The sequence below is a fragment of the Papio anubis genome, chromosome 1 (genome assembly GCF_008728515.1).
Source record: "Papio anubis isolate 15944 chromosome 1, Panubis1.0, whole genome shotgun sequence".
Classification (NCBI taxonomy): Eukaryota; Metazoa; Chordata; class Mammalia; order Primates; family Cercopithecidae; genus Papio; species Papio anubis.
In genome coordinates, this window is record NC_044976.1 from 22,602,002 (window position 1) to 22,629,929 (window position 27,928).

General features: G+C 40.7%; 2 protein-coding genes across 7 annotated transcripts in view; one reads left to right on the forward strand and one right to left on the reverse strand.

The window, feature by feature from the left end:
- Positions 1-22,792, reverse strand: part of STPG1 (sperm tail PG-rich repeat containing 1) — a 56,806-nt gene extending 34,014 nt beyond the window's left edge. For 2 of the 4 annotated variants that reach the window (XM_009201794.4, XM_021937494.2), the window contains exons 1-3: positions 22,690-22,774; positions 19,465-19,583; positions 9,413-9,550 (exon numbers count right to left, since the gene is read on the reverse strand). In XM_009201794.4, the coding sequence (XP_009200058.2) occupies positions 9,413-9,482 (70 nt within the window). In that variant the 5' untranslated portion in view covers positions 9,483-9,550; positions 19,465-19,583; positions 22,690-22,774. Of the gene's footprint in view, positions 1-9,412; positions 9,551-19,464; positions 19,584-22,689 lie in introns of all 4 variants that reach the window. The other 2 variants (XM_021937506.2, XM_021937498.2) reach the window with 2 other exon arrangements.
- A 1,936-nt stretch (positions 22,793-24,728) lies between these two features.
- NIPAL3 (NIPA like domain containing 3) overlaps positions 24,729-27,928 on the forward strand; it is a 55,130-nt gene continuing 51,930 nt past the window's right edge. For 2 of the 3 annotated variants that reach the window (XM_003891336.4, XM_009201815.2), the window contains exon 1: positions 24,729-24,878. Coding sequence is in view for 1 of the 3 variants with exons in the window: in XM_017958294.3 (XP_017813783.1) it covers positions 24,789-24,878 (90 nt within the window). In the remaining 2 variants the exon portion in view is untranslated. The remainder of the gene's footprint in view (positions 24,879-27,928) is intronic. The other variant, XM_017958294.3, reaches the window with a different exon arrangement.

Genomic DNA, 27,928 nt, shown 5'->3' on the forward strand with positions numbered 1-27,928 from the left:
GCGTGGGGCTGGCTCTTACTTTCCAGGGCACTGTGCAAGACAGGCATAAGTTTTCGTTTCTGCTTTGAGCAGACATGGGGTTAAAAGGCAGAAAGGGCTTATCTATAGAAACTGAAGTTAAAAGTTCATTTGTCTAGGTTGTGATGTGTAAATGCATGTCTGATGTATAAACTCCCCTCCTGCTGAGACTTCCACAACTGCTAGAACTTGGCGGCATCTGTCTGCATAGCAGGTTGATTATAGACTCTAACCTGGAAGTGTAACGGACTCTGACTCCAGTTTTCTGATGTTTGATGGCTGATAGCTCTTCAGCTTCACCACTCCCTCATTCCCTTCTGCCCCAACACTGGGCAAGTGGATGAGAAAGCCCAGTGCTCCCTCCTGTGGCAGCAGCTGGAAGTTCAGACCATGCAAACCCCTGCCCTCAGTCCAGCCCCGCTTTCCAACCACAAGAAAACCCCCAAGTCGGCCGGGCGCGGTGGCCCAAGCCTGTAATCCCAGCACTTTGGGAGGCCGAGACGGGCGGATCACGAGGTCAGGAGATCGAGACCATCCTGGCTAACACGGTGAAACCCCGTCTCTACTAAAAAATACAAAAAACTAGCTGGGCGAGGTGGCGGGCGCCTGTAGTCCCAGCTACTCGGGAGGCTGAGGCAGGAGAATGGTGTAAACCCGGGAGCCGGATCTCAGCTCGCGGCGAGCTCCGCCCTCTACACCCCACCCTGGGCGACAGAGCGAGACTCCGTCTAAAAAAAAAAAAAAAAAAAGAAGAAGAAAACCCCCAAGTTAGGCTCCTTTCCCTGCTCTCTCAAGCCATCATTGGATCAGGTTAGGAAGGCGGTGCTGCTGTCCTCAGAAGGCCTCACTATGTGGGTGATAAGCCTTTTCCTACACTCTTGATGAGCATGTGTGTGGCACCATAAGTCTTGACATCCAAACCAAATTTTGGGTGGGAGGGTGCATCCTGACTCTGTAGGCTGTTCACAACAGTAAGCCAAATTATTTTAACACCAGAATCCTAACCCTCAGAGAGAAAATACGTGCAGAAATGGGGAAAAACAGTCAAGGGAAGGAAAGAAGAAAGTATGCGTTAGCCATAGCAGAGGGTGGTGTGTATGGAGACTATCAGTAAGGCTCATTTCTTCATCTCTGACTTTTAAAAAAAAACCAATACTCCTTTTCAGAGTGGGAAGCCTGAAGACAATAGGGACCCCTCGAGGGGTACAATCATGAACCAGCTTCACAGATGAGGAAACTGAGGCTTAGAGGGATTCAGTTATTCATCCAAATCACCCAGCACTTAAGGGGAACAGGTGGGGTGTGAACATGATTTGCCTAATGAGCCCAGGCTCTTGAGCTCTGAACTGTGCTTCCTCTTCCTGAGCTGGCCTCTAGCAAGTGCTCAATAAACAGATGACTGATACAATGGGGAGAGGGACACTTGAGCCTAATCTGCCTGGGTGGAGGACAAAGCAAGTAAAAGGAGCTGAATACATGTTTAAGTAGAAAATATTTGGGGATATCAATATACAGTAAATGTATTCTTCTCCTCCCCTCCTCATTTAAGCAGATGAATGGCTGTGTTTTGGGTTTGTTTGCTTTAAGAGAGCTATACAGCAAATCCAAAGGCAGAAGCAGCTGCAAGACTTACTGGCTTTTGTTTCTAAAAACCGAAGCCTATAGAACAGCTGAGAGAGTGTGCAGAGGAGGCAGTAAAGAAAGAGAGTTGCTTTAAAAAGGTTACTGGAAGGACGTTCTCCTGGGGAAAGGAGAGTTTCTGCCTGACTGGAAAGGAGATCCAAGGCTTCTGGCTATAACAGAATGGCATTTGTCAGAGCAGCCCTCTTGATGAAACAATTAAAAAAGTAGAATTTTTGAAAAACACTCTGGATGACTAAATTCCTATTTCTAACCGAAACGGGACTAGATTTGCCCTCCCAGCTGGGAAAAAAAAAAGTTAAAAATGGGCAAGATATACAAAGCAATCAAGACACTGGACATCAGGCAACAAAGGACAGGGATCCCTGAGAGAAGCAAAATAAATGAGGTTGGCAATAAGATGGCCCCCAGCTTTCTGCCAGGAGGAAATCTCCAGACCACAGCACAGGAAGAAGGGATCCAGATGGGGCCCCGTGGTCTTCCTGAGGTGAGGAAATGGATCTGGGAGTCCAGAAAGGCCAAGACAGCTAAGTTCACAGAGCAGAGTACCGGAGAAGAGAGAGCTACCCAGATGGACAGCTATGGAGTTCTGCAACAGGGTCCCCTGAGTGAGTTCCTGGGTATTGACCGACACATGCACATGAGAAAACTACCCAGGGCTGGAGAAGGAATCACCTGGCAGAATTCAAGTGAGCAATCCCGGAGGCTTCCACGGGGCCAGGAATAGCTCCTGTTTTCATGAGTCACAGCAGGAAAACCTCCTAATTCATGGAACACAGAGTATGCAGGAGGGTTTCGCCTCAGAAATAGAGCCAAATTACCCCTAGACTAAATACTGCTCTGGTTCCAGCTAACAAAGCTTTAAAGCAAGACCTGAAAAGATCAAACTGTTTCCAAACAATTTAACTGCATCTCAGAACAAAGCACAAGAATGTTTATGGGACTACAAAAATAGACAGCACCTAAGAGGTAAAATTCAAAATACCTGGCATTGATAAAAAATTAATAGGAGGAAGAAGGACAAAATATACTTCAAAGTGGGGAGAAAATAAACAATCAAAACCAACTCGGAAATGATACAGATGATAGAATTAGTGGAGAAGAACACTGTAACTGCTATACTAACTGTATTTCATATGTTCAAGAAGCCAGAGAAAAGACTGAACATATTAAGTAGACATGGAAGATATAATGAAAAGATCCAAATCAAACTTTCAGATGTGAAAACTAAGATATCTGAGATTAAAAATACACTAGATGAGATGAATAGCAAATTAGAAGAGAAAAAGAAGATTAGTAAACTTGAAGATATAGAAATAAAACTATACAAAATAAAACACAGAAAAAGGACAAGAAAAAGGATTAGTGAGCTGTATGGAAACTTTGAGGAGCCTAATATATATGTAATCAGGCTCTCAAAAAAAGAAATATGAGGAGAGAAGAAACAGAAAAAAATTGTTCAAGAAAAAATGGTTGAAATTTTTCCAAATTTGATAAAAAAAAACTATTGACTCACAGATTCAAGAAAGTCACTTAACGTCAAATACAAGAAACATGAATAAAACGACACCGTAGGCCAACCATAATCAAATTGCTTAAAAAGTGACAAGAAGAAAATGTTAAAACTGGGCAGAGAAAAAAGACATGTCACATGTGAAGAAACAAATATGAGAATGACAGCAGATTGGTGTTGAAAACAACACCCTTAAGGCACTAAAAGGAAAAAAAATAAAAATAAAACCTGTCACCCTAGAATCCTGTACCCAGTAAAAGCATCTTCAAAAGCAAAAGCAGAATAAAAACTTTTAAAAAATATATAAATATTGAAAGAATTAATCATCAGCAAACGGGAGCTACAAGAAATGTTAAGGGAAGCCCTTCAAGTCAAAGAAAACAATATCACTTGGAAATCTGAATCACATAAAGGAATGAAGAGCTCTGGAAATAGTAAATATGTGGGTAAATAGAAAACATAAAACTATGAGTATAAATTGAATAATTTAAATATAACATTTTAAACATTTAAAAAGTAATGATTATAGGCTGGGTGTGGTAGCCTGTAATCCAGCACTTTGGGAGTCCTCCTCACCAAACTAGCCAGGCATGGTGGCAGGTGCCTGTAATCCCAGCTACTCAGGAGGCTGAGTCAGGAGAATCGCTTGAACCTGGGAGGCCTAGGTGAGCCAAGATTGTGCCACTGCGCCCCAGCCGGAGAGAGCAAGACTCGATCTCAAAAAAAAAAAAAAAAGAAAACAGGTCAGGCGCGGTGGCTCACGCCTGTAATCCCAGCACTTTGGGAGGCTGAGGTGGGCGGATCATGAGATCAGGAGATCAAGACCATCCTGGCTAACACAGTGAAACCCTGTCTCTATTAAAAATACAAAAAAATAAGCTGGGCATTGTGGCGGGAGCCTGTAGTCCCAGCTACTCAGGAGGCTGAGGCAGGAGAATGGCGTGAACCGGGGAGGTGGAGCTTGCAGTGAGCTGAGATCGCGCCACTGCACTCCAGCCTGGGCGACAGAGCAAGACTCCGTCTCAAAAAAAAAAAAAAGAACAACAACAAAAAAAAGATATATACTATAAACTCTAAAGTATGTAGGGATCAACAAACTTTTTCTAAGGGCCAGAGAGTACATATCTGTCTATCCATCTATATTTATCTATCTATCTATCTATCTATCTATCTATCTAATTAATCTATATTTTGAGACAGGGTCTTATTCTGTTGCCCAGGCTGGAGTGCAGTGGTGCAGTCATAGCTCACTGCAGCCTTGACCTCCTGGACTTAAGCAATCCTCCTGCCTCAGCCTCCCAAAGTTCTGGGATTGCAAGTGTGAGCCACCATGCCCGGCCAGATAGTAAATATTTTAGTCTTTGCAGTCTATTTATTCTCTGTGGCAACTATTCAGTGCTGCCACTATGGAGTAAGAGCGGCCACAGATAATACATAAACAAACTGGGGTGGCCGTGTTCCAATAAAACTTTATTAATAGAAATAGGCAGGGGGTCAGATTTGGTCCAAGGGGCAAAGTTTGCCAATCATTGCTTTAAGGTAACCACCAGGAAAATACTACAAAGAGTTATTCCTAATAGGCTAACAAATGAGATAAAATTGAAGCATTAAAAATAACACAAGAGACAGAGAAAAGGTAAATAAAGAACAGATGGGACAAATAGAAAGCACGTCACAAGACGACAGACAAACTTATACACCAATAATCACATTAAACATAAATAATCTAAATATCCCAATTAAAAAACAGAGATTCTCAGATTGCATAAGAAAGAAAGACCCAACTATATGTTACCTCCAAGAAACATACTTTAAATATCAACCCAGAAATAAGTTAAAAGTAAAATAATGGAAAAAGATTTATTATGCTAACACTAAGCAAAAGATAGATATTATCAGATAAAGTAGATTTTAGAGCAAAAAATATTACCTGCATTAAAGACAGTCATTTCATAATGGGATCAGTATGAGGAGTCAGCTCCTCAAGAGAACCTAAGAGTCCTAAATGCTGATGCACCCAATAAAAAGAGATAGAAAATATAAGAAGCAGAAACTGATAAAACTGCAAGAAAAATAGAAAATTTCAAAATTATAGTCAGAGATTTCAAAACATCTCCCTCAATAATTTAAACAAGTAGATAGATCAGTAAAGATATATGAAACTTGAACAAAACTATTACCTAACCTGACCTAATTGGCATTTATAGAACACTCCACCTATCAATTCCATACAAGCTGTCCCAGAAAACCGAAGAGGAAAAGACATTTCCAAACTCATTCAATGAGGCAACCACTACCTGATACCAAAACTATACGGTGTCATTACAAGAGGGAAAAAGATCACTAGGGATCAAGAGCCCTCATATATGTAAATACATAAATTCTTAGAAAAATTTTAGCAAATCGATATATAAACATATATATACACAATATATAAAAAGATAATACATCATGACCAACCCCAGTAATGCAAAAATAGTTTAACATTTGAAAATCAATATAATTCATCATATTAATGAACTAAAAAAGAAAAACCAAATGAGTATCTCAATAGATTAAAAAAAAAAAATCATATACCTGTAACAGGTACTCTTTTTATCTGGCTTCTTTCACTCACCGTAATTACTAAGAGATTCATCTCTGTTGCTGATATATCAATACTCCATTGCTTTTTATTGTTGAGTAGTATTCCGTTGTATAAAAACATGATGTTTATTCGTTGGTGATGTAAATTTGAGTTGTTGCCAGTTTTGGGGTATTACAAATAAAACTGCTATTAGCATTTTATCTGCAAGTCTTTAAATGGAGATAAGCTTTCATTTTGTGGGGTAAATGCCTAGGAGTGGAATGACTAGATCGGATGTTTAACTTTTTAAAAAACTGCCAAACTATTTTTCATAGTCATTGTACTTTCGTACATCCCCACTATTAGTGTATGAAAATTTCCATGACTTCACATTCTCATCAGCAATGGGAAGTCTTTTTAATCGCAGGCATCCAATTAGGTATGTAATGGTATCTCATTGTGGTTTTAATTTGCATTTCCCTAATGACTAATGATGCTGAGCATTCCTTCATATGCTATTTTCCCTCTGTATATCTTTTTTTTTTTGGTGAAGTAACTGTTTAGTAGATACAGAAAAAGCTTTTCATAAAATCTAATATTCTTTGATGATTAAAAGAAAAACTCTAGCAAACTAGGAATAGGAGCAAACTTTGTTAATCTGATAAAAGGTGTCTATAACAAAAGCCTATAGCAAACGTGATACCAAATTGTGAAATATTAAAAGCTCTCCCTCGAGATAGGGAGTGAAACTAGTACAACTGCTATCATCCTTCTATTTAGCACTGTACTGAAGGTCTCTAGCCAATACAAATGCCTACATAAAATATATTAAAAATACATAAAATATAAAATATATGGATGAGAAAGGAAGAAATAAAGTTGTCATTTTCACAGATGACAAGATTGAATATGGGGAAATTGCAAAAGAATCTATGGATACCCTATAAGAGGTAATAGTTGGATTTAGTGAGGTCGCCAGAATCAAGGTCAATATACAAAAATCAATTAATATTTTTGTATACCAGCAACAAACAATTTAAAATAAAATTTAAAATTACCATTTATAACAGCATAAAAATCAAATGCCTAGAATAGATATAACGAAGATATGTAAGACTTCTACAAAGAAAACTCTAAAACATTGAGAACAATTTAAAGTAAAAGGATCTATACATGGATTAGAGAAGTTAATATTTATTGTAAAGATGTAAATTATCCTTAAATTGATTTCTAGAATCAATGTAATCCAAATTAGAATGAGAGTAGAGATTTTTTTAAGACATTAATAAGCTGATTGTAAAATTTTTATAGCTACCCTGATTTGATCATTACACATTGTATGCTTGTATCAAAATATCACATGTGCACCATAAATATGTATAACTATTACATATCCATAAAAATTAAAAATAAAAAAGTAAAATAAATTTATGTGGAAATGCACTGGGGTCAAGAATAGCCAGCATAAACAAAGAAGCACAAAGTTGAAGGGCTTATGCTACTAAAGAGTTATTATAAAGTTACAGTAACTAGGACAGTATGATATTTGAACAGAATAAATAATCCAGAAGCAGAGCTGCATATGCCTGGACACCTGATTTATGACAAAGATAGCAACAGCAATACAGAGTAGTAGAGAATGAGCAGCCTTTCAATAAGTGGTGCTGGGTCAACATGGAAAACAACAGACTTGGGTGTCTTCCTCATACAAAAACAATTTCAAGTGAATTGTAGATCTAAATGTAAAAGGTAAAGTAATAGAGTTTCTAGAAGAAACTATCTTGGGATGAGCAAAGATTTCTTAAGTATTAATAGAATAGACATATACACTAAATATAAAGAGATTGATAAATTGGGCTATATTAAAATCAAGAGTTTCCGTTTCTTAGCACATTGTTAAGAGAGTGGAAAGGAAAGTCCCAGGATAGGGGAAGACATTTACCTATAGCTAACAAATGACTTGTTTCTAGAATAGTTAAAGAACCCCTATAAATAAGGACAGAATGGTTTAAAGAACGCCTATAAATATATATTAAAAAAAAGAAGAAGAAAAGAAAGAAAGAAAAACCCAGCAGAAGAAAATGGGCAAAAAAGTTGAACAGTCACTTCTCCAAAGAGAATATCCAAAAGGCCAGTCAACATGAAGAAGTGCTCAATCTCATTGATCTAAGGCAATGCAAATTAAAACTATTATGAGCTTAAAATGTTGGTGAGGATTTGGAGCAGGTGGAATTCACATATATTGCTTGTAAGGAGGTAAAATTGGCACACCTACTTTGGAAAACCATTTGGCAATATCAACTAAGCTTACCCTAAACATACCCTATGACCCAGCGGTTCCACTCCTCGGGTATAGACCCATGAAATACATAAATATGTGTCCCACAAGACAAGCACAAGAATAGTTACAGAAGTTTTTATTCATAATAGCCCCAAACTGGAAACAACCTAAATGTCCTTCAGTAGTAGAATAGATAAATAAATTGTGGTATATTCAAACAAGAATAATAAAATGAACAAATTACTGATACATAAGATAAAACAACATGAAGTTAAACCTCTGAAACATAAGTGAAAAAAGCCTGAGAGAAAAGAGTTCATATTGTATGATTCACATTTACATAATGTTCAAAAACAAACTAAAGTTGTTAATGATGTGAGAAGTCAGGATAATCGTAGTGTTTACTTTCGTGGGGAAGGGAGATCATATCTGAGAAGGGACAAGGGCTTTTGAGATGCTGCTGACATTCTCTCTTGGTCTGAGAAGTAATTCCACAGGTGGTGTCTTCTTTGTGAATATTCATTAAGCTATACAATTAGGATTTGTGCACTTTTCCTGAATGTATACTTATGCTTCAATTTAAAGAAATATTGAAGAAAAAGAGAGTGCAAAATCAGAGGATGGGAGGAAGAGAGAGAGATTCCTCTAGATTTGAGACCAGCAGTGACTCTGGAAGCCCACCAGGGAGGTGATAATAGCCTTGAAAGAAAAAGTGCTAGAGCCTAGGAGGACTCACAATGATGTTTCCAGTCTCAGCAATAATTCCTAAACCACAGGTATGGCCCAGAATACACTAACAAACCAGAACACTAGTTTGCCAGAAAACTAGCAAAACCAAAGGGAGCACATGAGCTGGGACACTGAGGATCTCACCAATGTGGATGGTCGACCAATGACCTGAGTATTCCTCCCCTCCCCAATCCAGCCTCCCGGGATTACACTAACTATTGGGAAAGTTCCAAACTTGAAACAGCCACGAGGGAGATAGGATTTATGCTGATAATGGCTGGAGTTATCCTTTCCAACAACCCAGCAGAATGGGGGTTTGCAGTCATACCTCAAGTTGGGTTCCAGGAAATAAAAAAAGATCTCTTATATATCTAAATTTGAGGATAGAGATTCTTACCAGATACCTGGAAATAACAAGTCTGGGTTTTGTTTATTTGTTTTTTATTTTTAAAGAGGCTTCCTCCTTCTTCTCTCATCCTTTCTTCTCACAGTTTCTTCTAATCATCACACTTGAAACAGAGGGCCTAAAATCATCTATCTGATATGCCTATAAGGATGGCCCTGTGGATATAACCCAGGATTTACTATTCCCCCAAAATTTGCTCTTATGTACTAAAATAAGCATATGTCAGGAGCTATCTCCTCCCTGCAAAGACACGTGTACCTTTCTGTACTTCAATGGCACGTCTGGGATGTTTGCCAGTGAGTTCATTTTTCTGTGCAGAGTTGTCCATATTAGCAAAATACTATGACGCGTTCCATTTGTTTGATGAAAAGCTCTACTGCATGTTCTCCTAAGCACCTGAAACAGCAAACCACAGCATTTGTAGAGATCATTTCACATTGGTTAATTATTGCAAATGGGTTCTGTGCTATCTACAGGGTAGACAGAAATGGTATGGGTGCCGGTTGAGATCTACCAAGTCCAGTGACCCAAAGCCCCAAGCACACTGCAGTAGGAACTGCATAAGAAGTCACTGTTGATGTTGCTGACAGAACTACCGAAGGCTTGGCTTTTATTTTTATTTTTTGATTCGGAGTTTCGCTCTTGTCACCCAGGCTGGAGTGTAACGGCGTGATCTTGGCTCACTGCAACCTCCGCCTCTGCTCCCCCTCCGGGTTCAAGTGATTCTCCTGCCTTAGCCTCCTGAGTAGCTGGGATTACAGGCGCCCACCACCTGTAATTTGTATTTTTAGTAGAGACGGGGTTTCACTATGTTGGCCAGGCTGGTCTCAAACTCCTGACCTCAGGTGATCTGCCTGCCTCTGCCTGTGAGCCACCACGCCTGGCCTATTTTTATTTAAATTTCGCTTTACTGAGATACAATGTATATACAAATAAAATTAATCAGTGTTAGTTGTACAATTCCAAGTTTTGGCAAATGTTTACAGTCGAGTTAAATACCACCACTATTAAGATATTAATCTATCTATGATGCTGAGAAGCTCCCTGTGTCCCTTTGCAGTCAGTACCCTCCCAACCACTGCTATGGCAACCACTGCTCTGCTGTCACAATTGTTGCCTTTCTACAATGTCACACAAGTACAATCATAGAGTGGACATTCTTTTGTGTCTTTTTTCACTTAGTGTAATGCTTTTGAAATTATTCCATATTGTTGCATAGATCAGTACTTTGTTCCAATTGTTCTACATTTCACCAACATGTGTTTGCTCAATCTTGTTAATTTTAGACATTCTAGTGATTTTACAGTGGTATCTCAGTGTCATTTTCATGTGCTTATTTATCTTCTTTAGTGAAGTGTATTCAAATCTTCTGCCTTTAAAACAAAAAAATTGGGGCTAGGCATGGTGGCTCACACCTGTAATCACAACACTTTGGGAGGCTGAAGCAGGAGGATTGCTTGAAGCGAGGAGTTCGAGACTAGCGTAAGCAACATAGTGAGACCCCGTCTCTACAAAAAATAAAAAATTAGCCAGCCTGTAGTCCCAGCTACTCTGGAGGCTGAGGTGGGAGAATTGCTTAAGCCCAGGAAATCAAGGCTGCACTGAGCCATGATAACGCCACTGCACTCTAGACTGGACAGCAGAGCAAGAGCCTATCTCACAAAAAAAAAAAAAAAAAAAAAAAAAACCACAAAAACCAAAAACGATTGGATTTCATTGGGTTATTACTGAGTTGTAAAAGTTAATACATTCTGGATACAAGCCTTTTACCATATATGTTTTGAAAATATTTGCTCCCCAGCTGATGTCTGCCTTTTTATTTTCTTAACATTATCTTTTGAATGCAAATTTTAAAATTTTGATCAAATTTGTCCAAATTTTCTTTTAAGGTTTTAAGATTTCTTTTGTCAGATCTAAGCAACCTTTGCCTAGGTCACAAATATTTTCTCCTACATTTTCTTTTAGAAGTTGTATAGCTTTAGCTCTTACATTTAGGCCTAGGATCCATTTTGAATTAAATTTTGTATACGGTATTAAGGTAAGGGTCAGGTTCATTTTATCACATTTGGAGATTCAATTAATCCAGCACCATCTGCTAAAAAGAATATCCTTTTTTCACTGAATTATCTTGGCACATTCATCAAAAATCTACTGGGTGTGTATGTGTTTATTTAGATATATATAGTGCTATTTCTAGATTCTCTATTCTGATCTTTTGAACTCTGTGTATATCCTTTTTTTTTTTTTTTTTTTTTTTTGAGACTGAGTCTGGCTCTGTCGCCCAGGCTGGAGTGCAGTGGCCGGATCTCAGCTCACTGCAAGCTCCGCCTCCCGGGTTTACGCCATTCTCCTGCCTCAGCCTCCCGAGATGCTGGGACCACAGGCGCCCGCCACTTCGCCCGGCTAGTTTTTTGTATTTTTTAGTAGAGATGGGGTTTCACCGTGTTAGCCAGGATGGTCTCGATCTCCTGACCTCATGATCCGCCCGTCTCGGCCTCCCAAAGTGCTGGGATTACAGGCTTGAGCCACCGCGCCCGGCCTCTGTGTATATCCTTATACCAACAGCACACGATCTTGCTTTAGAGTAAGTTTTAAAATCAGGTAGTTCCAACTTTGTCTTATTTTTCGAAATTATTTTGACTATATTAGCTCTTGTGCTAGTCCTTTTACCATATAACTTACAGGTCAATTTCTGCTAAAAAAAAAAACAAAAAACAAAAAACAAAAAAAAACCTCCCTGGATTTTGATTGAGATTGCATTGAATCTATAGAACAATTTAGGGAGAATTTACATCTTAACTTTGTTGAGTGTTATATTCCATTAATATGGTATACTCTCCATTTATTTAGATATTATTTAATTTCTCAGCAATATTTTACAGTTATCAGTGTACAAATATTGCACATATTTTCTTAAACTGATTCCTAAGTATTTCATATTTTTATGTCATAAAAATGGTCTTAAAATTTTTTAAATTTCTAACTGTTTATTGCTGGTGTACAGAAATTTAAGTAATTTTTATATATTGATACTGTATCCTGCAACCTTGCTAAACTTTTTTTTTTTTTAGTTCTAGTAGCTTTTTTGTCAATTAGGAATTTCTACATATATAATCATGTCATATATGAATAAAATATTTTATTTCTTCCTTTCTAATTTGTATGCCTATTATTTCTTTTTATTGTAATATTGCAATGACTAGGGCATCCAGTACAATGTTGAACAGAAGTGACAATAGTGGACATCTTTGTCTTGTTACTGGCTTGAGTGGGAAAGCATTCAGTCTTTCGGCATTAAGTACAATGTTAGTTGTAGGTTTTTTAATAAAACCTTGTTATCACTTCTAATCTTAGTTTCCTAAGAGTTTTTTTACAGGAATAGGTGATCAATTTTATCAAATACTTTTTCTGCATCTATGGAGATGATCATATAATCGTTCTCTGTGAATATATTAATTGAATTACATTGATTGATTTTCAAATGTTAAAACAACCTAGTGTTCCTGGAATAAATGCTACCTGGTCATAAGATATTATCATATATTTTATATACTGAAGGATTCAATTTGCTAAAATTCTGTTACAGATTTTTGCATCTGTGTTCACGAGGGCTATTAATCTGTAGCTTTCTTTTTCATTTTAAAAATGTCTTTGATTTGGGCATCAGGGTAATGCTTGCTTCATGAAATGAGTTGGAAGGTGTTTTTTTTCTCTTTTAATTTCTGGCACAGTTTGTATAAAATTTATGTTAGTTCTTCCTTAAATTTACAAGTGAAGCCGTCTGGGCCTGGAGTTTTCTTTGTGGGAAGATTTTTAACGATAAAGTTCATTAACTTAATAGATACAGGCTCTTCAGATTATCTATTTCTTCTTAACTGAGCTTTGGTAATTTGTATATTTCAAGAAAATGTTTCCATTTCATCTGTCATGAAACTTACTGGCATAAAGTTATTTATCATCCTTTCAATATCTGCAGATTCTGTAGTAATGTCCCTACTTCATTCCTGATACTGGTAATTTGTGTTTTACATATTTTTGGCAAGTCTGGCTAGAAGTTTACCAATGTATTGATTTTTTTAAAAGAAAATAGCATGTGGTTTTATTGATATTTCTCTACTGTTTTTCTAAATTTTCTATTTCATTGACCTCTATGATTATCTTTTCTTTCTTCCTGCTTACACTGGGTTTCATTTGTTCTTCTCTTTCTAGTTTTTTAGGTGGAAGCTTCAATAATTGAATTTAGATCCTTCTTTATTATTATTATTATTATTATTATTTTTGAGACAGAGTTTTACTCTTGTTGCCCAGGCTGGGGTACAATGACACAATCTGGGCTCACTGCAACCTCCAACTCCCAGGTTCAAGTGATTCTCCTGCCTCAGCCTCCCCAGTAGCTGGGATTACAGGCGCTCGCCACCACATCCAGCTAATTTTTTGTATTTTTAGTAGAGATGGGGGTTCACCATGTTGGCCAGGCTGGTCTCAAACTCCTGACCTCAAGTGATCTGCCCACCATGGCCTCCCAAATTGCTGGGATTACAGGTGGCATGAGCCACCGCACCCAGTGCCTTCTTCTTTCTTAATACATGTATTTAATATCTTAAATGTTCCTGTAAGCACCGTTTTAGTAGCATCTCATATATTTTAACATGTTGTGTTTTCATTTTTCTTTCAGTTTAAAGTAGCTTTTTTTTTCATTGTAATTTCTTTTCTATACATGGCTTATATGGAAGTCTGATGTTTAATTTCCAAGTAGTCAGGGGGATTCTCTAGTTATCTTTTTGTTGTTGATTTGAATTTTCCTTTTGTTGTTGAATGGGGGTTTTTATAAATGTCAGTTAGGTGGAACTGGCTGATAGTTTGTTCAAGTCTTTTACATCCTTACTGATTTCCAATGTATTCATTCTACCAATACTAAGAGAGAAGTGTTGAAATTCCCATATTGTATTATTGTGAATTTGTTTATTTCTCTTTTAAGCTTTGTCGATTGTTGTTGTGTATTTTGAAGCATTATTACCAAGTGCATGAACATTTATAATTTTTATGTTTTTGGTGAAGTGACCCCTTTATCATTATGAAATACCCTGCTTTATCCCTGGTAATATTCCTGGTTCTAAAGTCTATTTTTCTGATATTAACATGGCCATTCCAGCTTTCTTTTGATTACTATTAGCACACTCTATTTTTTCTGTCCTTTTACTTTTAACCTGCTTGTATCTTTATATATAATTATTGAGTTTTCTTCACACTTCTGCTGGAAGGAATGTGTCTTTATATTTAAAGATGTTTTTTTAAAGACAACATATATTAGGTCCTGGTTTTTAATCTAATCAAACTCTGCCTTTTGATTGGAGTGTTTAGAACTTTTACATTTAATGTAGCACTTGATAAGGTTGGGCTTAAACCTATCAATTTCCTACTTGTTATATGGGCCTTTGTTTCTTTCTTCTTGGATCCTTTGAGATTAAGTGCATATTTCTTATGATCCCTATCTTCATTTCTGACTTATTAGCTATAATTATGTATAGTGATTGATTTAAGGTTTACAGTATACATCTTTAATTTATCACAGTCAAATAATAGTACGCTACTTCACATATAATGTAAGAACTTTACAATACACTTCCATTTCCTACCTTCCATCTTTTCTGTTACTTTTGTATACATTTTACTTCTACATATATTATTAATTTCATATTGTTTTTAAACACTCAATTATCTCTTAAAGAAATTAAAATAAGAAAAAAATGTATTTTAACTTTATCATTTTCAGTGCTTTTCAATTCTTTGTGTAAATTCAAGATTCTTTCTAGTGTCATAGTCCTTCTATCTACAGAAATTCTTTTAACTTTTCATGTAGTGCAGGTCTTCTGATACTGCATTCTCGAGGTTTGTGTCTGTCTGAAATGGTCTTTATTTTTCTTTTATTTTTGAAAGTTATTCTCACTGGGTATAGAATTATGGGTTCATAGTTTTTTTCTTTTGTCTTCCTACCTCTCCCAAGAACTTTTATATTATTCCATTGTCTTCTGACATGCATAGTTTCTGATGAGAAGTCCACTGTATTTCTTTTTTTTTTTTTTGAGGCGGAGTCTCACTCCGTCACCCAGGCTGGAGTGCAGTGGCACAATCTCGGCTCACTGCAAGCTCTGCCTCCTGGGTTCATGCCGTTCTCCTGCCTCAGCCTCCTGAGTAGCTGGGACTACAGGCGCCCGCCACCGTGCTCGGCTAATTTTTTGTATTTTTAGTAGAGACAGGGTTTCACCATGTTAGCCAGGATGGTCTCGATCTCCTGACCTCGTGATCCGCCCACCTCAGCCACTGTAATTCTTATTTTGATTCCTCTGTAAGTAATAATTTTTTTTTTATCCATCAAATTTTAAGCTTTTCTGTGTATTACTTTCATTCAGCTATTTGATTTTTCCCAATTTTTTATTATGGTAAAATACACGTAACATAAAAATTTGCCATCTCAACCATTTCTAAGTGTACAGCTGAGTGGAATTCAAATTCATAATGTTGTGCAAGCATCACCACTATCCGTCTCTGTAAATCTTTTCATTTTGAAAAACTCAAATGCTATACCCATTAACTAATATGGTACTTCCCCAGTATTTCCTACAATATGGTGTTTCCTCAGTATTTCCCCATTCCTTTTTCCCTGCAACCCCTGGCAACCACCATTGTATTTTCTATTTCTATTACTTTGACAACTCTATGTGCCTCTCAGCAGTTTTATTTTCATGGTACCTTGGCATAATTTTCTTTATGTCTTTAATGTTTGGGTTTGGTTTTAATGAACTTCTTTAATCTGCAGGCTATAGTTTTCATCAAATTTTGAAAATATTCAGCCATTATTTTTTCAAATTTTTTTCTACCTCTGCTCCCTTCTTTCCTGGGGCTACAGTTATATTAGATATATTTTCTCAAAGGTTATTGATATTCTGTTTATTATTTTTAAGTCTCTTTTCTCTCTGCCCTTCATTTGGGTAGTCTATATTGTCATGTCTTCAAGTTCACTGATTTTTTTTTTTTTTATGGAGTCTCGCTCTGTCACCCAGGCTGGATTGCAGTGGTGCAGTCTTGGCTCACTGCAACCTCTGCCTCCCAGCTTCAAGCAATTCTCTGTGTCAGCCTCCCGAGTATCCGGGTACAGGTGCCTGCCACCATGCCTGGCTAATTTTTGTATTTTTAGTAGAGACAGGGTTTCACCATCTTGGCCAGGTTGGTCTTGAACTCCTGAGCTTGTGATCTACCTGCCTCAGCCTCCCAAAGTGCTGGGATTATAAGCATGAGCCACCATGCGCAGCCAAGTTCACTGATCTTCTGAAGTCTCTACTCAGCTGCAAATCCCATCTATTGTATTCTTATTTCAAATATTGTATTTTTTCTTTCTAGAGGTTACATTTGGGCTCTTTTTCCATGTCTTCCATTTCTAGCCTCATCGTGTTCAGTTTTCTTTACATCCTTGGGCATATTTGTAAGATTCATAATAGCTGCTTTAACATTTCTTTATACTAATTATATAATCTGTCATTTTTAAGTCTGTTCCTATGGTTGATTTTCCTCTCAGATATGGGTCATAATTTCCTGTACCTTTTCATGTCTGGTAATTTTGTATTAGATATTAGACATTTTGAATTTTACATTGCTGAGTGCTGGGTTTTGACATATTCCTGTAAAGGATGTGGAACACTTTTCAGTAACTTGTAGATCCATCTGACCCTTTCAAGCTTTCAAACTGTGTTACGGCAAGTCCAGAGCAGCTTTTACTCTGGGAATAATTTATCCCCACTACTAAGGCATGACCTTTCTGTGAACTCTACCCAATTCCTATCTAATACCATGTCTCTCCATTCTGGTTTATGGTAACATGAAACATTCCCAGATCTGTTTAAGCCCCAGAAATTGTTCAGCCTATGGTCTTTTGGTGAGTATTTCCCCAGTCTTAGTTTATTCTCATGCATGTGCATGAGAATCTTATGTTAATGTGCTAATGACCATCTTAGCACATTCTCATGCATGTGCAGATTACTGCTCAGCCAAAAACATAAAGAGACCTCTCTTTCAGGTTTCTGAACATTTTTGGTGCAGCTCCTTCCTTTAGGGTTCTCCCTATAAATTCTAGCCTCTTTGGCCTCTCTGAGTTCTTATTTTTATCTTCTCAACTCATTTGGAATTCATTTGGATTTCCTACAATATGACCTAAAAACTGACCCCGGTACTAAATGGGGGCAATTGTAGGACTCACCTTGTTTTTCTTCCTTCAGGGATTATTATACTGTGCCTGTTGTCCATTGTGAGTTGTTTAACATAGTTAACTACTTTTTAGTTGTTAATAGCAAGGGCACAATGTAATTTCCATAGCAATTATTTTTCATTAGCAGACTTGGGTTTCATTTTGCCTATTTTTTTCCCTAAGGAACTTATACCATTTATATATACTAATGAGTAAAGGATTGAATAAATGATTTGATGCTCTACTAGTCCCTTTCCCCACAGTATTTTTCCTTACTTTAGTCTGTAATCCTCACAGCAGCAATTCTCAACTTTTTTTGGTGGACAATCTATACCAAAAATTTGATATTTAATAGAATTATTGACAACATTCTTCAAGAAATTAAGAGATTCAAAACAACAGAAACGAGTCAATAATGATCAAAGTACAATCACCAATCCAGCTTAACAGGGTCTTTTAGTGTCTATAAAAGCAGCCGCTAGGGCTGGGTGCGGTGGGTCACTCCTGTAATCCCAGCACTTTGGGAGGCTGAAGTTGGGGGATAGCTTGAGCTCATGACCAGCCTGGGCAACATGGTGAAACTCCGTCTCTACAAAAAATATAAAAATTAACCAGGTATGGTGGCATACGCCTGTAGTCCCAGCTACCTTAGGGGCCAGGGCAGGAGGATCACTTGAACCCAAGAGGTCAAGGCTGCAGTGAGCTATGTTCATGCCACTGCTCTTCAGCCTGGGTGTCAAAGTGAGACCCTGTCTCAAAAAATAACCAAAGCAGCCACTATTCATTTACCACCCCTCAATGTTATACCATTTTAGTAAGAACCATCTACTGCCCTAGCTTTAATAAAGCTGTTATTAAAAAATGCATTAGTGTTCCTGAATTATGAGTGATTAGAAAAATAGTAAGCTTCCTGTTTATACAGTAGTCCACCTTGTCTGTAGCTTCATTTTCCAGTTTCAGTTACCCATGGTCAATTGTGGTTTGAAAATACTAAATGGAAAATTCCAGAAATAAATAATTCATCAGCTTTAAATTATGCACCATTCTGAGGCATGTGATGAAATCTCGTATCGTCTGACTCCACCCCACCTGGGATGTGAATCATCCTTGTCCAGCACATTCAAGCTGTATTTGCTACTCCACCATTAGTCACTCAGTAGCCATCACGATTGTCAGATCCACTGACACGTTGTCTCAGTGCTTGTGTTCAAGTAACTCTTACTTTACTTAATAATGGCCCCAAAGCACAAGAGTACTGATGCCAGCACTTTGGACATGTCAAAGAGAAGCTGTAAAGTGCCTCCTTTAAGTGAAAAGGTGAATGTTCTTGACTTAATAAGGCAAGAAAAAACTGTATTCTGAGGCTGCTAAGATCTACAGTAAGAACAAAACTTTTATCCATGAAATTTCAAAGGGAAAAAAAATTGGTGCTAGTTTTGGTGCTTCACCTCAGACTGTAAGTAGCCACAGAGCATGACAAGTGCTTACTCAAGATGGAAAAAGCATTAAATTTGTGAGTGGAAGATATGAACGGAAACAGTCTGATTGACAGTAATCAGTTTGGGTATTATCCACTGTTTCACTGGCATCTACTGGTGGTCTTGGAACATATACCCCTTGAATAAAGGAGGACTACTGTAATAATAATGTATGTACACTGTCAACATTTAAGAAAATATGATGTTACAAAAAAATTTTAAATAATCCCCAATCCATGGCCGGGCGCGGTGGCTCACACCTGTAATCCCAGCACTTTGGGAGGCCAAGGCGGGTGGATCATGAGGTCAGAAGATCGAGACCATCCTGGCTAACACGGTGAAACCCCGTGTCTACTAAAAATACAAAAATTAGCCAGACATGGTGGTGTGCACCTGTAGTCCCAGCTACTCAGGAGGCTGAGGCAGGAGAAGGTCAGGAGGTGAAGGTCACAGTGAGCCAAGATCGCACCACCGCACTCCAGCCTGGGCAACAGAGTGAGACTCCATCTCAAAACAAACAAACAGACAAATAAAAAACAATCCCCAATCCTACCACCAAAAGACTACACTATTCCAGTCTTCTCACTGCATACCTGTGAAGGCAGGATGAGAGCAGGTGCAGGCCAGATGTGAACAGAGCACTGCCCAAATGTGCCTCACTGGTCCACTTGCTTGTATAACTGTTCATGACAGGATGGCATGGGCCTAGAATCTAAGAAAGAGCAGTGAAGATATACCACCTTGTGAATCAACAACATATGTTTAAGCAATTCCTAGGTAGGGGCCAGTGCAGCAGTCCAGAGTATCCAGTCCTGAGTTCAAGATTATGCTCTGCCACTTAGCTCTGATTCTGGATGAGTCACTTAACCTTCTGAGCCCATTTCCTCCTCCATAAACTGGGAGTGATAACAGTACCTTCCTCTCAGGCTGATCCATGTGAAGTGGTTAATACTGCCTGTCCTGCAGCAGGCTTGTATTAATGTAGGTTTTAATATATGCACAGGGATATCAAATTAACAACTTAAAATAATAGCTATCATTTATTGAGCCTGTACAGTCCTAAATGTCTTCTATGGAATACCTCGTGCAATTTTTACAACAATCCAGTGAGGTATAATCCCCATTTTTCACAGATGAGAAAACTGAAGTTTGGTGGGGGGTTAAGTGACTTGCCCAAAGTCACATCAGAAGAAAGGTGGAATCAGGCTTTGCACTCAGGAAGTCTGACTTCTACTCACTCCTTAACCTCTAATAATCTCTCAGGCAGCACACACTAAATATTAACTTGCTAAATTTTGACATTTAGTACCCGAGTGGGTATGATTGGTTTGTTGTCATTATTTTTAGAAATAGGATCTTGCTGTGTTGTCCAGTTGCTAGAGTGCAGTGGTGCAATCATAGCTTACTGCAACCTCAAACTCCTGGGCTCAAGTGATCCTCCCACCGCAGCCTCCAGAGTAGCTGGAAGACTACAGACACCTGCCACCACACCTGGCTAGTTTTAAAATTTTTCGTAGAGACAATTTCTCACTATGCTGCCCAGGCTGGTCTTGAAATCCTAGCCTCGAGCGATCTTCTCACCTCAGCTTCCCAAAGCACTGGGATTACAGTGAGCCACAGTGCCTGACCTGGTTGGGTTTCTGAAGTTAGAACATTATATAGTTTTCAAAATATGAAGCAAATAAGGGATGCCTGGGTGGGCGGCAAATATTTGACTCTTTTGAATATTCACAGAATGCTAGGTTTCATCAGAACACAGTTTAAAAACTCCTGGGGGAAGTTCACTGTTGGGCAGTTCTAATTGCTAGAAAGTTCCTTCCTGAATCAAAGCTGATTCTCTCTTTTTTTTTCTACCCGTCCTAATTCCTACCCTTGGAATCAACTCAAAATAAGTCTCATTTATCTTCCACATTGGTGATTTTCAAAATGCAAGTCAGAGTCTGTAGTCTTTTGTGAAGTTTTAGTTTGTCATATGCGTGTGTGCGTGCTGGATCACAATATAAAATGCATTTACCATGAGTCACAGTCAAACTGTTTGAAAGCCACTGTTCTATATGACTAGTCTGTAAGAATTTGAAGGCAGTTGTCATGCCTCACCACCTAAAGATTAATCTTCTTCTCCACATGGGACCTTCTTGGCTTTTGCCATATACCTCCTTGTTGCACGGGGAGCTCCTTTCTTCACCGTACTGGGGCATCATCCTGCGGTCCTGTCACCAAATTCACGAGACTATCTGTTCAAACCTTCTTAGGGATGACTTCCCTGACCACCCTCTCTTAAGCAGCACTAACCAATCTCTCTCTCTAGCCCCTTACTCTGCTTTTTCAAAGCACTTTTCACTACCCAACATTATATTGTATGTTTATTTATTTATGATCTTCCCCAAAAGAAAGTTCATCTCTGAATCTTCAGTCTATTTCCTGGTATATAGTATTTGCTCCATTGGCTGGACATGGTGGCTCACACCTGTAATCCCAGTACTTTGAGAGGCTGAGGGGGAAGGATGGCTTGAGACAGGAGTTCAAGACTAGCCTGGGCAACATAGTGAGGCCCTGTCTGTACAAAAATAATAATAATAATGATAGTAATGAGACTTTTTAAAACATAGTATTTTCTCCATAAATATTTGTGGAATGAATGAATGAATGAATACTAGAGGTAGACCCTTTTTGGCAATTGTGTGTATAGATGAGCTCATCTTTCCTGCAGGAGTTAGATTCTATAAGGACAGCTCACATGGTCACAACTATAGGCACAGTTTCATTTTATCATCTTTTATGTTTTTAAAACAGTTATATATGCTAAGTATTATCACATAGTTTACACTATACATGTTACTGTACAGGGTATACAAACATGTACTAAACTATGTATACTTTAGATGGAATTTTTTGGATGTCCTGAGTAGTTTCGACCGTAGGGATTTTTATCTACTCAGTTATAAGCATTTTGAAAGCAGTTTACACTTTTTCAAAGCACTCTCAGGTAAATAACCCATTCGATAGTCTTCGTAGGCTGAGAAAGTGTGTCAGTGAGCTGGAAGGAAATTTAGCGGCGCGCTAGTAACCACCAGGTTCCAATCTCACCCTTTTATTTTACAGATGGGTAAATCGAGGCCCAGAGCAAAGAAGTCGTTTGCTGGGAGACACCCCCTAAGCTGGGGTGCTTGCGGAATTCCAGGGCCCAGAGCAGGGAAGTCGTTTGCTGGGGGACACCCCCTGAGCTGGGGGTGCTTGCGGAATTCCAGGGCCGAGCTAGGTGGAGCCCCGAGGGCGGGAAGAAGCCACCATGGTAGTTGCCCCTGCTTCGAGGCGTGTCCTCGGTGGTTCCATCCGAAAAGTGGTGACAGCTGGGGCTTGCCTGCTCCACCGACCTCCTGCGAGAAGCGTGGGCGTCCGACCCGTCTGGCTCAGCCTTCGCGAGTGCGCAAAAGTTGGGAGGCTTCAGTTCAAAGACAGGTCAGGTCTTTGGCGTCCACCCACTGCCAGGCACTGAAGCCTCCCAACTTTTGCGCACTCGCGGAGGCTGAGCCAGACGGGTCGGACGCCCACGCCTCTCGCAGGAGGTCGGTGGAGCAGGCAAGCCCCAGCTGTCACCGCTTTTCGGGTGGAACCACCGAGGACACGCCCCGACGCAGGGGCAACTACCATGGTGGCTTCTTCCCGCCCTCGGGGCTCCACCTAGCTCGGCCCTGGAATTCTGCAAAAACCCGGAGGCCGGGGGATCTCCGTGGGCGTCCCACGCGGAGGACATGGTGCGCCGTGTCCTCTTCCCCACGACCTCAAGAAACGGTCCCCCCGCCGGAACTGCCTCCTACCTGGTCGGGTCCCGGCGGCTGAATCTGGCCAGCTCAACCTCCCGGTCGCTATGGCAACCACAGGCCTAACATTCGCAAGTCCACCTTCCGCCGTCCCGGAGGTAACTCTAGCCAATGGCATCCTCTGTTTCTTTAAAGTGAAAAGTTATTGACCAATCATTAGAGGCGTTTCAAAGTCCGCAGAGAAGCCTGCCGAATTTTAGGGTTTAGGTTAATTACATCCGGACCTGTGGCTGGGTGGGGAACTAATAAGAGATTTGTCTAGGCCATGCCTCAAAAATCTTGTGATAAACCAAAAGCTTTAGAATATACCTTCTAAAAGGTATATTCAGGGAATATACCTAAGAGAATTAACATTCATCCAAACCCTGTTTCTTTTTTTTTTGAGACAGAGTCTCGCTTTATGGCCCAGGCTGGAGTGCAGTGGCGCAATCTTGGCTCACTGCAACCTCCGCCCTCCAGGTTCAAGCGATGCTCCTGCCTCAGCCTCCTTATTTTTAGTAGAGAGAGGGTTTCACCATGTTGGCCAGGTTGGTCTCAAACTGCTGACCTCAGGTGATCCACCCGCCTCGGCCTCCTAAAGTGTTGGGATTACAGGCATGAGAAACCACACGCAGCCCCAAGCCCTGTTTCTAACAGCACACACACACACACACACACAAATAGATTGACCTGGGCGACTATACAAGGGCAGCCACTTGGTATTCCAGGAGACCCTCTTCAGACGCTTCAGGGCAGGGTGGTCACAGCGACCTTGTCACTCCCCTGCTTAAAGTCCTCCAATGGCTCCCCTTTAAATTTAGCGTGAAATCCGAGTTTTTTTGTTTTTGTTTTTGTTTGACGGGGTCTTGCTCTGTTGCCCAGGCTAGAGTGCAGTGGCGCGATTTCGACTTGCAACATCCGCCTCCCGGGTTCAAGCGATCCTCCCGCCTCAACCTCCTGAGGAGCTGGGACCACAGGCGCTCGCCGCCACGCCCGGCTAATTTTTTTTTTTTTTTTTTTTTTGTAGAGATGGGGTCCCACTATGTTGTCCAGGCTGGTCTCAAACTTTTGGGATTAAGTGATCCTCCCGGCCTCCCAGAGTCCTGAAATTGCAGGCGTGAGCCACTGCGCCGGGCCCCAAATATATTATTTATAAACTGTCCCTGGCCCATTCCTCAGAGAGCAGCCCCAACCACGCCCCCAGAAAAATCTCTCAACAGCCCTGCTGGCCTTGGGGCAGTTTCCACAATGCACCAGCTTTTTCCTCTCTCGTGTTCCCAAGGAGCTTTCTCTGCCCCGCGATCTGAGACCAGAACTGCCTCTTTCTCATTGTAGATGTCTAGGTCCAAATGACATTTCATCGTATGTAAACAGGCTTCATGTCTCACTCATGGCTGTGACGATCTGAAAGCAAATGCGTGTATATGACAACGTGTGAGCGATGAGAAGCTTGTCATCTGTAAAACTCCATGCGCATGTTAATTATCATAACTGTGATAATTATGTACATTATAGAAACAACCAAGCGCTAGGCTCGTTTCAGGACCTTCAGGATTGCTGGGAGGCTTGGTATCCAACAGGTGTTCCAGGAGGGCAGGAAAGGAGAGATATGTTTGGCCCCAAGTCTCGCGAGGGCTTTAGGGAGCGCTGGGTCTTCAAGGACGTTTTAGATTTCAATAGTTGATAAGAGCGTCGGGTAGGGGAACAGCAGGAGCAAAGCCCGGAAGGTGGCTATGGGGGTAAGAAGGGAGGACACCTGGTAGGCTGCTAAAACCAGGCCCACCTGCCGGGCAGGTGGAGGCGAGCAATCACCTGAGCTCTCTAGGACAGCGGGAGAGGGGGCAGGGGAGTCGCCGCAACATTCTTCCTGTGGCCGCTAGGGGGTCCCCGCTCCAGGTGAGCGCCAAACTCTAGCCCCAGGTCGCTCCCCTATCCTTCAAGCAAGCTTTGCGGCGCAGCCAATTGCCGGGGGCTGTCCCGCCCACCCCCCGTCCTCGCAGCCACTCGCCTGCGCGAAATGTCTGCCAACTTCTGACTGGCAGGCAGCCTGGCAAATCAAATCGCGACCTCTGAAAGCAAAACACTGCAGCATCTTGGCAGCTCTGAATTGGGAAGGGATGAAGGAGGCTGTGCCTCCGGGTTGCACGAAGAGTCCAAGTCATTTCTCAGAAGGTTTTGATAGGTGGGCCTTAGAGGAGACGCCGCCGGTGAGTAGTGATTAACACTGGGAGGAAGGGGAATTGAATTTAACCTTCGTTTTTTCTGGAAAGAGCGAAGTCACCTAATGTCCCCTAGTATACATACCCTTCCTTGTTGCTGTCACCAGCCTCGCCAACCTGGGTCCCGTTGCCTCATAATGTTCTTTCCAGTTTTGTATCGAGGCTAAGAAGAACAGGGGCATGGGCTACCTTACTAAAGGGGATGCCAGGCTCTACCAAACCAGGAAGTAACATGGAGTAACTTTGCCAGAATTTCTCCTCTTCGTGCCGAACGGCTCGGACTTCCTGGCGGCAGCAGATGGTGGAGTTAGCAGGTGGGATGAGGGGAGGCGTTCTTGGTCTAAGCCCGCTTCTGGAACAGAGGTGCTGTCTCCTCGAGTTGTAGAGTTTCCAGCTCAATGGGAGGGGACGGAAAAATGTAAGCTTCTCGTGAGCCAAAGTCCGGGAACGGGAAGCTTGGCAGGGAACTGGCGCTCACCTCCAGAAGCCAGATCGTCAGGTGGTGGGAAAGACTGTGTTTTATTGATTTGTTCGGGAAGAGGCAAATTCGAATACAGACGCTATCCTAAGCGGCCATGAGCCACAGCTCTCTCGTCTGTAAAACGTGCTCGGTGGGATTGGTGAAATCGGTCATCGAGATAAACGGGGTGGGAATGGAAGCAGAGCACCTAGTGAATTATCATTCCTTTCTTGGGTCAGTGACCACGTGCTCTAATTGTGGGGTGGCTGACAATGCAGAGGTGACTGCTTGCCTCTGGGGCATATGTAGGTCCTGGAGAAATGCTTCAAAATCAGGAAAAGAGAGTCACCAGGCAAAGAGTATGTGTCTTATAAGGGAGTAGAGCTTGCAAAGGGTTCCTCCAGGCTTTCAGTCCGGACTCCCACCCAGCTGAGGGAGAGCCCTTCTATCTTTGCAGGCGATGCCTCAGAGGCCTGGGAGTTCCTGAGGCAGAGAGAGAAGCTGCTTTTTAGAAAAAAAAATTAAACCACAGCAATGCCAACCACCACAAACAAAAGCAAAACCAGAAAAGCACTTGAGCAAACTAACTAGTCTAAAGGATGTTAAGAGGCCTGGGTTCCCACCACTCCCTTGACTGACATGTCGCTAAGGGCTGTTGGCTTTCTCTGACCTCCTGTAGGTGAGGCTGAGTATATCTGCTTGTTGGAGCTCTGGAGTTGCGGTGGATTAGGCCTTAGAAAGGCATTCTTGACTGTGAAGGGGCCACAGCGCACACGGTGCTTAACTGGCCTGCATTTAGTGAGTCGGTTGGTACGTGTACAAGTCACTGTCAGGCTCTGGGCTAGATCTCAGCTGGGAGCAACCGAACAGGGTATTCCACAGACACCTCACTGGAGTGTGTGCTCCTCAATTTCGTGACTGCTTCATGGTCGAATGCTTCTCAGGGCCTCTCAGAGGTAGAAAGAGCCCTGAGCCACTCTTAAGGCTCTTATGGTTATTACAAATGCTAAAACATTGTTACAGACATTTAACGCAATAATGCTTTTCACATGTATGTGAAAGTATAGTGAATAATTATGCTTTCCACAAGATTGCAAACCCATATTCATAGGGTTTTGCAGGCAGGGAAGTCTAGCTATGGGGTGTGAATTACCTGATAAAGTTACCCGGTGAATGCTTACATCTCATGTCTGTATACTGGATACATAACCTCGTCTGCAGGTAGTAGCAATAATTTCATCCTGAGGCCCTTTGACAGAGTGAAACCAAGCCAAATGGTTTCTGTAGCTGTCCCTGTGCAAAACCTGCAGCTGTTGTTTCCTAGTGCTGGACATGGTGTTCGCCTCATCACATATGTATGTGCTATTCACACCATGAATATTTGAGGCCATGTTATTACCCCCACTTTACAGAGGAGGCAACTGAATCCTGGGCCCAGGGCCGGATAGCAGAAGGAACTGACAGCTACAGGATACACAGGAGGCAGCTCTCTGAAGCCTCAGGGAGTGGCAGAAATTGTTTAGCTCACAGTAAGCCCTCGGTAAATATTTGTTGGATGAATGCATGAGAGAGACAAGAATGGGCAAAATAAATAATAAATAATTAAACATGGGAGAATAAAATTAATTAATAAAATTAATCCTAACAGCAACTCACATTCATGGACCATTTGCTATGCCTGCATTTTACATGTATGATTTCATCAAATTCTCAAGACTGCCATGTGGGGTGGGAACATTATTATCTATATTTCACAGCTGGAGAAACTGGCTGAAAAGTTAAATGACCTGGCAAAGGTAAAACAGGTAGCACGTGGCACATCAAAAGCAATTTAAAACATTTTTCTATTAAAATAAATATAGACTATGCAGTACAATACATTTTTTTAAAAATGTATAACAAGTCCTCAAAGAAACCCCTAACACTTTTAAGTAGGGTTTTGGCCATGCCTCCTAGGACACTAGGAGTATACTTTCTCTTCTCTGGTAGAAAAGTTTGAGAAGTGGCACACACCTGTAATCCCAGCACTTTGGGAGGCTGAGGGAGGATCGCTTGAGCCCAGCAAGTGGAGGCTATGTTTGTGCCACTGCACTCCAGCCTGGATGACGGAGTGAGATTCTGTCTCCAAAAAAGGGAACAGTTTGGGAAGCACTGAAAATGTAAGTCCAATGAAATTAGCAGGGATTATCATCAGTGCTGGGTTTATTTGAGGCCATGTTATTACCCCCACTTTACAGAGGAGGCAACTGAATCTCTAAGAGGCAAAGTTACCTGGCCACACAGGTTTTCCACCTCCAAGACCAGTGTTTCCTCACCTGTGTCAGCCAACCCTCAGTAGCAGGCCAGTTCTTCTGTCTTCCGTGGAGGTAGCTTTTCTTCTGATTCTTTTCTTCCTAAGTTGAAACTTAAATGTTCCCTTTTTGTGGTAGTGGATTTTTTTTTTTTTTTTTTTTTTTTTTTTGAGACCTGGAGAAGTTAGTATTCTACTTCTTGTGCTCAAGAGCTATGGAAAAAGGGAGGATTTAAGTTGGGTGCGATAGGAGGAAGGAAGCAGAGTGGAGGAGGAAAGGGGACATTT